We start from the raw sequence: 14,096 nt of genomic DNA, 5'->3' as shown, positions 1-14,096 counted from the left end.
CTATAGCTCATCCCTAAGAAGCTTGTTTCCTTGTTTCTTTTCCTTTTTTTTAAATTTTTTTTTGGCGGAATCAGACATTATAGGTGTTACTTTGCAGTGTTAAATATTGAACTAAGCTGTTTCTCTGTTTACTTTCCTTTCCAAATATGCAGATGCAGACGTAGTGGGTTAGGGGGAGGGACTGACGGTTTAAACACTGAAAAAGAGAATATTGTTCCAATGAGTCTTGCGGGGGCTTCCCCAATTAGAGAATGTTATATAGGCTCCTCTGAGGTATCTGTCAGGCTGGAAGAGTTCCCACTGTTCACTGGGCAAAAAAGTGACAATCAGTAATGCAGTGTGTGCTGTGCATTTCCAAAAACGTCAGTAGGAAAGTAGGAGTTGATCTGCGGGGTTTGCAGTTAGGAGAAAAGCCTGCATATGCACTCCCAGCACCTGCATCACAAAATTCTTTCTCTTCAGCCCCTCATCTCACCCCACAACTAACCTGGCAGCTCACTCACACAAAAGCCTTTCAGTGGCTCCCTTTATTACACCAATTACTCTTTCTTTTGTCCTATGTTATTTTACACTTAGATCAAGAAAATTATAGTCTAAGTACCTTGGTTGGAAAATATCTGCTAGTCTTGAACTGCTTCAGGGTGGCTGACAGAGTAACTGTGGAAAAGAACAGGATCACCGACCAAAATAGAACATCTGGAACATATGGGTGATCATGGCCACAGGCCCGTCCAACATACTCTCCATGCAATGATTTGCATTCCTGCCAGAGGAAGTAAAACAAATGGAGCTACTAAGAAAAAACCGGACACATTTCTTGCAGAAAACTAACACCTTCTGATCAATTGTAGTTCAGATGCTGAGGCTTTTCCTTTCTGGCTCTCGCAATGATTTAACAGGCTTAAATCACTGATTTAACGCAATGATTTAACATTACGACTTTCAAGTTCAACTTGGATGGGTGGTGAGAAATATCAAAGGTTTATGAAAAATTTGAACATGAACCACTTTTTAAATTTAAATGTACAAAACTAATTGATTTACCAATTAATTAATGTGCATTAAATCTAATACCTACTAAGTTCCTAACACCAGAAGTATTGAAAATATGACATACGTAATAGTGATTGGTTACTAAGGTCAGACACTATGCCCAGCTATTTAAATACATCATTTAAATTACTTTTCACACCAATCCCATAAAATAGGTTCATGTTATTATTTATATTCCATGTCTGAGGAAACTGAGGCATAGAGGGGTTAAATAATTCGTTGTGGCCTCACCACTGGTGGGCAGCCGCAGAGCTGTGATACAAACACGACTTCTGCAGTGAGATTATTATTGCTTATTGACAGAGAACAATGTTTTGTAGAATTATCTAGTCCAAAAGCTGTCAAGAAAGATGAGAAAGGCAACAAGAAAACTATGACATACAATGACTGAAATGAAATTGTAAGTCAAAGATGGGACTATCGAACTTGGATTAAAGAACAAATGAGATAAAATTACTACGTGAGCAAGGCAAAGCTCATATTTACTATGACTTCTCCATGGGTTATTTTTTCTTCTGCAACTGTAGTTCTGTAAGAGCCTGAAGAATTATTTCTAATTACTGCCTTAGCCATGAGGTGGCAGCAAAGTCAAAAAAATTTTTTTTCTCCAGGAAAAACAGCATTTCAAACAAATATTTTGAAAGAAAAAAAATTATTTTAAACTTACTTTGGTTTATCTTTTTAAAAATTAGATTACTAAAGTATTTTTACATTTCAAAACAGGAAATAATGGTTTAAATGATCCAGTGATCTCATTAGTCCTTGAGATATTCTTGCCCTGAACATAAATTGAATTGCAGAGAGATCTTGGATAAAAATATAAACTCATAGATTGACCACAAACACAGAGTCTGCCTAACTTCAGGCCTGAAATCCTTGTAGAGCAAAAAGTAAATACATTCCAAAGATTGTAGAATAAATCACAAATAGCTACCCTGTCATCTGAAAAACAACTAGTAAAATCTACTTGGAGTTGCTAGTTACCCTAAGCCTGAGAGTCTTGAGAAATATAGTTAATATACCTTATCATTGTCTTAAAGAATCTGTCCCCTTTTCTTTTCTTTTTTTTTTTTTTTTTTTTGAGACGGAGTCTTGCTCTGTAGCCCGGGCTGGACTGCAGTGGCCGGATCTCAGCTCACTGCAAGCTCCGCCTCCCGGGTTTTTTACGCCATTCTCCTGCCTCAGCCTCCGGAGTAGCTGGGACTACAGGCGCCCGCCACCTCGCCCGGCTTAGTTTTTTGTATTTTTAGTAGAGACGGGGTTTCACCGTGTTAGCCAGGATGGTCTCGATCTCCTGACCTCGTGATCCGCCCGTCTCGGCCTCCCAAAGTGCTGGGATTACAGGCTTGAGCCACCGCGCCCGGCCCCCTTTTCTAATTTAACTGCAAACATCTTCCTTAATAGGCAAAGTTAAATTCCAATTATTCATGTTAAGCTAATGCAGAGCACAGCAACTTGGCTAATTGAAAAACCACAGAAAAATCCCCCAGGCCTTAATTAAAGTTTTAATTTTCCTTCTTTCAAAATGCTGTAAAAATAGATAAGGTGGCAAAAATAAATCCTTGTGTTTTTCTTCCTCTTCTGCACCTGTCCAGAAATGCTAGCAGAGCAATTATTAAGCAATATAATGGGTAGCAAAATGGTTACATAGAAAAAGGAGCTAAAAGTTCCATGATAAACACATTATCTATAAATTTGTGAGCATCTTTTGTCATTTCTACAGGTATAAAAGTCATTTGGTGGGATCTTGTTCTCAATTCTTAAGAACATAGATGACATTTAAAGGATCCCTTAGCTGTCTTACACTCTATAATTTGCCAATGGCCTGCCTAGTTACATTAATTTAAAGCATATTTAAAAATGTTATTTATTTTCTCTTTGGGGGTAAACAAAATGCTAACTTTAAAAAAGAAAAATTGTGACCTGCTAAATTCAACATTTATTTTCAGTTTTATACGAATTGTATCCCCAACACACACACGGAGGCACACACACATGCACACATACATACATGCACACATACACACAGAGTAAGTCCTGAAATTTAGAAATGAAAACCAAATCCAAATCCTGCTCTCTTCTTTTGAGTCTAACATATGGTTTCAGTTACAATGGGTACTCAAAAAATGCTTGTTGACAAACTGATTTCTACTAATTACTCTTCAAACACATTCTAAGTTTCAGCAATTCTATAAGTTGGCAAAAATTAAGTTAGATGAAATAAGAAATTAAAGTTGGCATTAGTGTCCTGCCCCTTATATATGTACAAGCTAAATATGTAATTCAGGCAACAAAACACCAAACGCTGGTTAACTGCTTATGAATATTTTAAATCGTGCCTAAGGATTTCCTATAAAGGCTGATTTTTGAGATCATATATATACACACTTAAGTACTCTAGCTTGCCATAAATATTTGCATTAAATAGTAAGATGAAACTGTTTCAAAACAGACATTAAGTACTTTTATCAAATGTTTAACACTTACTATGCATAGAGCAGTTTGGGAGAATCAAAGAAAGCTAAAGTTCTTTGCCCTTGCTGAGTTGGCAAGGTATAAATTATAATTCATGAGATATGTAACAACTCAATGAAACATTACAGGACCTGCCAAATAAATAATATGTAAATTAAATGTTATATCACTATTTTAACAAAATTAGTTATAAAAGCCACTAGTTCAGTGCTTTATTAATAAAATATTTTTGATGACAGTATGAACATATTCAGGAAAAAGTCAGCATAAAAATTAGACAAAAATTTTAATGGTCTTTTTTTTTACTTAAACATTACAAGATTGTTTTCCTTATATAGTATTCCCTCTGGTGATAAAGACTGTTTCTGGTCAAGATTAGCAATTATCCATTGCAAAAACTGCTTTTAACTAATGAAAAATAATATGAAAATTTCTGCCTGAATGTTAGCACCTAGTACAAAACTTTTTAAAATGACAAAGAGAAAAAAACCAACAACCCCACAATGCTGTGTTTGCTTCAATTGTAAAATATTTTTCACTATTCTACTTGACCTTAAAACTTACGGTATCTAACTCACAGCTAGCCTGATAACTGTGCTGTATGTCTGCTTCTTAGAACTCTAAAAATTCAGAAGTTTCTAACACATAGAATGAATATTATTATTTAGTATTAAATTATTCACATAACACAAAATACATATAGAAAAACTATCATGTTATATAACTTAGAGATGGGATCATTTGGGTTTTCATATTGAAGAAGACATCAAGAGGCTCTGTAAACATAATATAGTCTACCAAAGAAAATGTAGACAGAAGACCCACTACTGATTTCATTAATCATGACCCCATGTCTAAATTCTGAATAACTATAGCATTTTTTTTCTTGATCAGCTCATCAACTCTTTTATTGTTCAGTTAAAATGGCTCTTTGAGTGGAAGCAGCCTGGCGATGTTATTTTTCTAGGAAAAAATAGGTGGAACTGAATAAATGTTAACAATAACAAAACAACAAGAGTAACTGAAGGTTTATTCTACAGAATACAATTAGGGTAAGAATAGAAGTAGTAAAATATAGGCCAAGATAGAATTTTAAATAAAGAGTAAGTAATTTGATTTCAATTTTGAAAGAACATGTTCAATAGAGAAAATCAAGAAAATAGTCAATAGATCATATGCTCTTTACAAGAATCATGTTTAGAGTTTTATAATATCTGTACAACAAAAAAGATTTCTATGTTCCCTAACTGGACCATTTACTAAAATAGTATGCATTTGATCAAATAGAATAGAACTCATATAGTTTTTTGCTGATAGTCATAATAAAATTTGAGCCTATATGGGTAGGTAAAGTGGCAGAAGGTTTGAACCTGTAATGTTTGTAACTGGGAAGAGTAGAAAAGAAAGTAGGGCTACTCAGATTTTAATACTTATTAAAAGCAGAACACATTTTCAAATTACAAGATTTTATTGAACCAGAAGTATAGAATGCAAATATTGATAGGTAAAGAGGCACAGACATTATAATAGATTCAGAAAAATAGAGAAATGCAGGTATGAAAAGAAAGAAATTACAAAGCAGAGAAACGCCAAAGGAAGTAAGACAATGGCACAGGATTTAACTGTTATAGGTGAAAAATATGTTGCCATGCCCTTTCTTGAGTGGGAGATAACAACAAAATGGAAAAAAGAAATATCTTGTTGAGGGAGGTGCCGGAATTTTGTGAAGAAAAGTGATATTTGTTCCTCCCAAAGACTTTAGTATTGACACTAGAATATTAGAAACATCCCCTTCCCCCCAGCAGATCTGGAACAGCTGGAGCAGCATTACAGAGTAAAGTAAGAGCATTCTGAGTTCTTTACACAGAAGGCAGACTTAGTTCTGCCATATGGTTTCATTTAGGTCAACACCACTCATATTTAATGTGCTTTCAGTCCATCTCAGTCACATCATTCTGTATAAATGAGCTTTTTGAGCAATTCTGGTCTTCTATTACAACAACCTTAATAATGAAAGATAACCCCAGTTTACTGATGAGCATCTGAAATGATGAAATTAAAATTCAAACACAACTATTAGTTTTATAATATTATGCATTCAAACAAATTTTACTGTAATGGCAATAATTGAGTCACGATGTCAACAAAACCTCTTAGGTATGACTTAATTTTCAATGTTTTACTTACTGACACAGTTAGATTCTCCCATATTATGTCAGAGGCAGAAATATTGGATTCCCTCCATTCCTTCAATGTATCATTGCTGGGATTATGCGGTTCCACACAGTTACACCTGAAAAGGCAAAATAGTGTCTTTTGTGAAATAAGTAGCTTTTTGTGACTGTACCAAAGAATAATGTATAATGGCTCCATTTTCTCCAGTCACAGCATTCCTCTATTTGACAGACAAGTAGTTAGGTTATCCTGAACTACTCCACAACAGACTATTTTCAAAAATCAAGAAGGATGGACTGTTAGGATACTAGACTACTCTACAGTGTTTCCTGGAATGAGAGCTCCTTAAGACACCCATTTGGCCCTAAATTATAAGTCAAATAGAAAAATGATAAATATCCAAATCTACTGTCACTATGTAGTTAATATTGTAAAATCATATCAATTAAAATTAAAGGGGGTATTTAATTCATATTCCGAAGATCATTTATAACTGGCATATAATACAAAATTAAGGTTGGCTGAAGGGAGAACTCTAGGTAACTGAGGATAAATCAATGAGAAGAAGATATAGACAAAGATACCCACAAATTAATAGCCTTAGAAGTGAACTTTAATTTACAGTTTGTTTTCCAAAAATTCATTTCTAAACTTGCTATTTGCCCTTCAGAAAGCATTTTTGTATAGAAGAATTTAATAAATGGTGGTTGGTCTCCCAGATTAACCCACATACACCACATAACTTGTAAGTTCATTGGACCATTCTTTTAGTGATATTAATTGTACTATAGAACCGAATTGCCATTTCTAAGGTTATTACTATAGAAAAATATCATATAGTTTCTACTTGGTCTGCCTAAGCAACAGTCTTCTGCCTTCTACATCAGGAACTTAGTCTGTTTCACTTTACCACCACTTATTCATTCTTTAAATAGTTATTGTCTATTACTGCAAACAAACAAACAAACAAACAAACAAACAAACCTGAGTTGGGCAGTACAGACAGATATGGTTCTTGCTCTCACTAGGGAAATTGGAGGATTCCCCAGGGAGGCTCACTTGGAGACCCCAGAGAAACCTTAAAAACTGAGCTCCTGTCCATGACGGAACAGTAGGTCAGCCACACCCAGTTACACCCCCTATCTTGCTAACCACCAGTAGGCTTTCATTCCTAAGGGTTAAACAGAAACAAGCTCTTCTGAAAGACTTGCTCCATGGCTGATTTCAATCAACCATGTTACACTGCCCCTTGCTTTTTGTAGTTTCGACACAGCAACTGGCTAGCATTCCTTCCTGATAAGAGACCACTGAACATGGAGTGGTTCTGGCCAGTTTATGGAGACTGCATGCTGAGTCCCTTCATGTCCTCTGCTTCACCTTTTGACATATAGAGCTTAATTTTAGTACATTTAAATGTTGTTTCCACCACGAAGTGAACATGGGACATATGTAACAGACATGTTAGCTTACTACACGTGTGCCCCTTCATGAATATTCATAGCTCCTCCTATAGTCGATTGAATATGTATGCTAAACCAATCCATTCAGTATGAATTCCTGTTTCATTTTTCCTCCTTCGAAGCACCTGCTTTTCAGTTTTAACCAGAGGCTCCATTTCCCACTTGCAGGTTGTGATACCCCCTTTTAGAAATAAAGCTCTCCTCAGTAGATTTTGCTACTTTTTCAGTAGACATTATAAAAAGAAAAAAAAATTTAAACGTGGAATGATTTTGAGCCTCTGGTGAAATGTTGAAAAGGAGAATTCATTTGATTGTGAAGTTAGGAACATTGTTGTTTTCTTTCCTTCACTATGTATTTTTCGAGTTATTTTCTTAGTGGTTGCTCTAAGGCTTATCACATATATCCAGCTATTCTGTTCTAGATTGTTCTGTTGTTTTTTACAATGTCCTGGGACATAAATTGCTCTGGGGGTCTGCTCCAATTAAATTCCAGCCTGTTTGCTGCAGTAGCCTCTTGTTTTTTATTTTTAAAATATAGACAGGGTCTTGTTATGTTACCCAGCCTAATCTCAAACTCCTGAGCTCAAGTAATCCTCTCACCTCAGCCTCCCAAAGTGCTGGGATTACAGGTGTAAGCCACGGTGCCCTGCCTGCTGTGGTCAGTGCTTGAGGTTTGTTCTGACCCAGGAGGGTTCTTCTTAGCTATCTCTTTTCCTGATTCTCTCTCATACACTAGCTGATCTAGTTTAGCTTTTCTTTCATGAAGCTACCAACCTCCTCTTAATTGCTTTCCACCAGAACTTACATTATTTGTGAGAATACCTTTATCTTGAACTTCCCTTTACTCTGCTTCAAATAAAGTTAGTTCCTTTGCAAAGAGCTTCAGTGCTCCCACTGGGGAAAATCTCGGATGCATGGCTTCAGAACTAGGGATGGGGACAGCATTGTGTTCCTCTGTAAGTGACTCCCCTGCTTTAGGAGCAGGGAGCTGAGCATGGGCAATAATCAGAGCCTCATTAATAATTGAGAACCCATACTATTCTCAGTGTCTCAGGCCTGAGGTTGAACCGCCACCCTACGGGTAGGAGCTGGGTGAGAGAAGGAAGCCCCAATCTCTTGGATTCATCTAGCCAGAATTTAGCTTCTGGAGGGGAAGGGTGAAGAGAGACAAGAAATGCTGTCAGCCTTCTCCTCTTGGGAACATACAGTTGGCCTCAACTGGAAGCTGAGGAAGCCCTGTGTTCTTGGCCAAACTTGCCCAGAGTTAAGCTTCTGTCATGCTGAGCTGGGAGGAGAGGAAGGGAAGTGGGTTGTGACTCAAGTGCCTCGGACTCATTGTTCTTACCAAGATTTAGTACACTTTTTGGAATAAATGTTTCTTCATTTGCTGTATACCCTTAAGAAAATTTCCAGACTTTTCATGATTGCCTTTTAAAATTACTTTAACCAGTACAGTTGTTTCACTGGGGAGAGGGTCTGCCGAGCTTCTTATACCACCATTCTGGAAGTATATACTCATAACATTATTTGTAAAGTGCTACAGAAGTCATGACACTGGAGCCATGGAGAGGGAAGCACTGCACATTACTTGGTTCTACAGTAAATAATACTTACATAATTATAATTACATAAAGATTTCTACATTTTTAAATTTTTTAGAATCAATCTTTAGGCAAATTACTTAACACATACCCATGGTTACAAAATAACATATGTTAATAGCCATTACAATAGAGCCGGGGGTGGGGATGTAGAAGGCGAAGAGAATATTGGGAGGAAAAGTGAGAATTATTCATCTCCTCTTACAAAGTAGAATGTAAAGAGAGTTACCTATGGCTGATAGAATCAGAAATGGAAATCTACATATGTTATTTGTGGCTATTTATTTATAGCTACAGAGGTTACAGGGATGATGGAACTTAAGATGTGATATTATCATATTGAAAAGGGAGGTAGAGTGAAGAGGAAGGCTGGGGATGAGTGTAGAAAATTAGCTAAATCCGGTCAGGTGCAGTGGCTCGAGCCTGTAATCCCAGCACTTTGGGAGGCAGAGGCAGGCGGATCACAAGGTCAAGAGATAGAGACCATCCTGGCCAACATGGTGAAATCCTGTCTCTACTAAAAATACAAAAATTAATGGAGTGTGGTGGCAAGCGCCTGTACTCCCAGCTACTCAGGAGGCTCAGGCTCAGGAGGGAGAAGCACTTGAACCCAAGAGGCAGAGGTTGCAGTGAGCAGAGACTGCACCACTGCACACTCTCCCTGGCGACAGAGCGAGACCGGTCTCAAAATAAAATAAAATAAAATAAAAATTAGCTAAATCCATATTTATAAGAGCAAAAAGTAAATTTGTCACACTTAACATTGGTAAAACAAGAAATAAAAATATAAGCATATTATTTAGAAATTTAGAGGGATCACTAAAAATAATTTTAAAAAAAACTTTATTAAAAATGTTGCCTTTGAGTGAACTGGTGCTTTTAATTATAATCTTCCTGTACTATTTGTGGGGTTTTTTTCCCCCAGGATGTGTATGGACTATTTTGATAACAATAAAATGTACTTGAAAAAAATAATTAGTTCTTCTTGTGTCAGCCCTAAGTTTGTTTTCTCATTTCAGAGTGTACAAATTATCTCAAAATCTCTCTTATATTTGCTTTGTCTCTTTTTTTCTCTTCTAAAAGTTTGAAAAGTTTGCAATCATGGGAAAACCAGTTGAATATTTCTTTTGTACATACCATGCCCTCCTCAATGAGAATTATATGCCCAAGATATTTGGATTATTTTCAACAGCAGAAGGCAGCCTAGCATGTTATAGGTTATAGATTATTATTATCGATAATAATATAAATTATATAATAATTCTTATATTTATTATATAATAAATACTATTATAGATAATAGTCTATAATCTATAATTATAATCTATAATAATAATCTATAAATATCAACTATTATACACAACCTCTGATGCGATTTTGCATGTAATGAATCTTCACCATTTGTATATAAACTGTGAACTCAATTGCTGCATTGGAACAGTCTGACAGAACTGATCCCAGGCAATAGGCCTTGGTCCATAGTCCTCAGACTTCCAAATAAAGCTAACTTTTAAAAATGTAACTAATTAATTTTGGAGACAGGGTCTCTCTCTGTCTCCCAGTCTGGAGTGCAGTGGCATGATCTCAGTTCACTTCAACCTCCTCCTCCCAGGTTCAAGCGATTCTCGTGCCTCAGCTTCCCAAATAGCTAGGACTGCAGATGATCGCCACCATGCCTGGGTAATTTTTGTATTTTTAGTACAGGATGGGGTTTTGTCATGTTGCCAGCTGGTCTCCAACTCCTGGCCTCAAGCAATCTGCCTGCTTCAGCCTCCCAAAGTGCTGGGATTACAGGCAAGAGCCAAGGTACCTGGCCTGAAACTTTAAAAGCTTGATTTTTTTTTTCTTTAGTCAACAGGGCTTCAACATATGAATGTGGGTGGGGTATGGAGAAAAATTCAGTCTATAACAATAACTCCCTGTTCTTTACTTCTCCTCCTTAAGACAGAGTAACCTTCAAGTAAGCCTCCACTTTAGGCTGTGCTTTCAGGGGAACCTAGATTGCAGTAAGTTTTGTTCCACGTGTTTGGTAACATTGAGAGCTTAGGCATCTAGGCATTATGCACAATGCTTAATTAACTCAAGAAAAAGTTAATGATTGTCATGCAATATACCATGCTAAGTGTAGTGTTGGATAAGACAGATATAATCTTGGGTCTTTCTTTAAATGCAGGAGAAAAATATTAAGTAGCCAATTACACAATTATTTGAATACATCTGTAAAATGTACTATAAAGAAGTCTGGGCTACTAAAAAGATAAACAAACAGGCATCCACACCTTGAGTCTGGGTGTTCAAGGAAAACAGATCTAAAAGAGGAACAGAATTTGGTAAGGCATAGTGTGGGCATGGCAGTGAGGGTGGGGAACTAGAGAGAGCAAACAGCGTTAATGTGGCTGAAACAGAAGGGGTGGAGGAAGAGATGGGGTATGGATCTGAGACAGGCAGGGCCCAGACTGTGCAGACTGAGTGCTGGGGGCCCTAGTAAGTATACTGCATATTAAAATAATAACACTAAATAGCCTTTGGTTTGTGATTAACATTGATTATGCTGCTGTCATTTAAGGTCCAGATCATTAACTGAAATGATACTTTAAATCATATCGAGTATCTTTTTTTTTTTTTTAACACAATGGTATGAGACTAGAAATCAATACAGGAAGAATTTTAGAACATGCAGAAATATATGCAAATTAAGCAACATACTCCTCAACAACCAGTGGGACAATGAAGAAGTTAAAAGATAAATTTGACAATGTATTGAGACAAATGAAAATGGAAACACAACTTGCCAAAAACAAATACTTTTGTGGATTGCAGCAATAAGAGTTCTAAGAGGAAAGCTCATGGCAATAAACACTTACATCAAAAAGGGAGAAAGATCTCAAACAACCTATAACATTGTACCTTCAGACACACAAAATAAGGAGAAACTAAGTACAGAGTTATTAAAAGGAGGAAAATAATAATTAGAGCAGAAATAAGTGAAATACAAAGTAGAAAAACAATAGAACTGTTCAACATTCTATTGTTGAAATAGAATGTTCTATTCTATTCTATCTAACAGTAGAACAGCTCAGCTAAAGGTTGGTGTTTTGAAATAATAACAAAATCAACAAATCTTGAGCTAGACCAAGAATAAAGGAGAGAAGAGTCAAATAAATAAAATCAGGAATGAAAGAGGAGACATTAAAACACAGTACAGAAATGCAAAGGATTATAGATCCAACATATTGAATAACCTAGACAAAATGGATAAATTCCTAGACACATATAACCTACTAAGGTTGAATCAGGAAGAAACAGAAGATCTGAACAGACCAATAAGTAAGGAGACTGAATCAATTACCAAAAGCCTCTCCCAAGAAAGAAAAGCCCATGACCTGATGGCTTCAGTGCTGAAATCATCAACCATTTAATGAAGAACTAACACCAGTTTCTCTGAAACTCTTTCAAAAAATTGAAGAAGAGAAGTACATCCAAACTCATTTTATGAGGAAAGCATTACAATGATACAAAAGCCAGACAAGAACACTGCAAGAAAATATTACAAGTCAATATCCCTGGTGAACATAAATGCAAAAACCTTCAAAATATACTAGCAAATTAAATGCAACAACACAGTAAAAGAATAATTCATTATGATCAAGTGAGATTTATCCCAGGGATGCAAGGATGATTCAGCATTTACAAATCTATAAATGTGATACACTACATTAACAGAATAAAGAACAAAAACCATATGATCATCTCTACATACACAGAAAAAGCATTTGACAAAATTCAACATTCTTTCATGATAGAAACTCTCAAAAAGTAAATATAGAAGGAAAGTACCCCAACACAATAAAGACCACATGTGATAAACCCACAGCTAATATCTTACTCAATGGTGAAAAGTTGAAAGGTTTTCCTCCAAGATCAGGAATAAAACAAGAATGCCTACTCTTGCCACTTTTAGTCAACATTGTACTGGAAGTTCTAGTCATAGCCATTAGGCAAAAGAAAGAAATAAAGGGCATCCAAATTGGAAAGAAAGAAATAAAATTATCCCTATTTGCACATAACAATCAGTAGCACTTTAATACCCTAACAACAAACTATCTGAAAAAGAAATCAAGAAAACAATCCTATTTGCAATAGTTACCAAAATAAATTTAAAATACTTAGGAATAAACTTAATCCAAAGGAGGTGAAAGACCTGTACACTGAAAACTATAAAACATTGATCAAATAATTGTAGAGGACACAAATAAAAGGAAAAATATCCTCTGTTTATGGATTGGAATAACTGATATTTAAAATGTCCATACTAACCAAAGCTATCAACAGATTCAATATAATCCCTGTCAAAATGCCAATGACATTTTTTACAAAAATAGAAACAAGCAATCCTAAACTTTGTATAACCACAAAAAACTCTAAATAGCCAAATAAATCTCGAGTGAAAAGAACAAACCTGGTGGTATCACAATATCGAACTTCAAAATATACCACAAAGCTGTAGTAAACAAGGCAGCATGGTACTGGCATAAAAATAGACACAGAGACCAGTGAACAGAATAGATAACCCAGAAATAAATCTATGTATTTAAGGTCAAATGATTTTCAACAAAGATGTTGACAGCATACAGTGAGGAAAGGACAGTCTCTTCAATAAATGGTGTTGGGACAACTGGAAGGAAGGAAGGAAGGAAGGAAGCAAGGAAGGAAGGAAGAAAGAAAGGAAAATGAAAGGAAAGGAAGTGAGAAAGAAAGAAAAAGAAAAAGAAAGAAAGAAAGAAAGAAAGAAAGAAAGAAAGAAAGAAAGAAAGAAAGAAAGAAAGAAAGAAAGAAAGAAAGAAGGAAAGAAAGAAGAAAGAAAGAAAAACAGGCAGGAAAGAAAAAGAGAGATAAGTCATATATATACATTGTGGAATACTTTTCAGGCTTAAAAAGGAACAAAATTCTGTCATTTTGACAATTTGGATGAATTTCAAGGACATTATGTTAAGTGGAATAAGCCAGGCACAGAAAGACCAATACCTTGTGATCTCACGAATATGGGGAATCTAAAAAGATTGAACTCATGGAAATAGAAAGTAGAATGGTGGTTATCAGGGGCTCAAGGAGTAGGGGGAGAAAAAATCAGACCTAGACACAACTAGAGCAACTGTAGCTCCAACTCTCAAGAAATGGCATTAAAGAAAAGTACTTCAACACTGAGAGGTCTTTTGCAGAGTCAGTGGACCAAATTCCTTACAGTAGTAAAGAATTGTGGTAGAAAGATCCTATACTTTGCATTTTTCCGAAGAGAAGTAGGAGGCAGATCAGGTGAATCCTGAACTTCTAG

The 14,096-nt window shown here is 35.9% G+C and overlaps 1 protein-coding gene across 16 annotated transcripts in view; it reads right to left on the bottom strand.

The window, feature by feature from the left end:
* Window positions 1-14,096, bottom strand: part of SLC4A10 (solute carrier family 4 member 10) — a 377,604-nt gene that overhangs the window by 36,941 nt on the left and 326,567 nt on the right. For all 16 annotated transcript variants that reach the window (XM_007965141.3, XM_007965143.3, XM_007965144.3 and 13 more), the window contains 2 exons: window positions 5,716-5,821; window positions 602-763 (listed from right to left, as the gene is read on the bottom strand). In XM_007965141.3, the coding sequence (XP_007963332.1) occupies window positions 602-763; window positions 5,716-5,821 (268 nt within the window). The remainder of the gene's footprint in view (window positions 1-601; window positions 764-5,715; window positions 5,822-14,096) is intronic.

The sequence above is a fragment of the Chlorocebus sabaeus genome, chromosome 10 (assembly GCF_047675955.1).
Source record: "Chlorocebus sabaeus isolate Y175 chromosome 10, mChlSab1.0.hap1, whole genome shotgun sequence".
Taxonomy (NCBI): domain Eukaryota; kingdom Metazoa; phylum Chordata; class Mammalia; order Primates; family Cercopithecidae; genus Chlorocebus; species Chlorocebus sabaeus.
The sequence above is the reverse complement of the archived record's forward strand: the minus strand, read 5'-3'. Positions and strand labels throughout refer to the sequence as shown.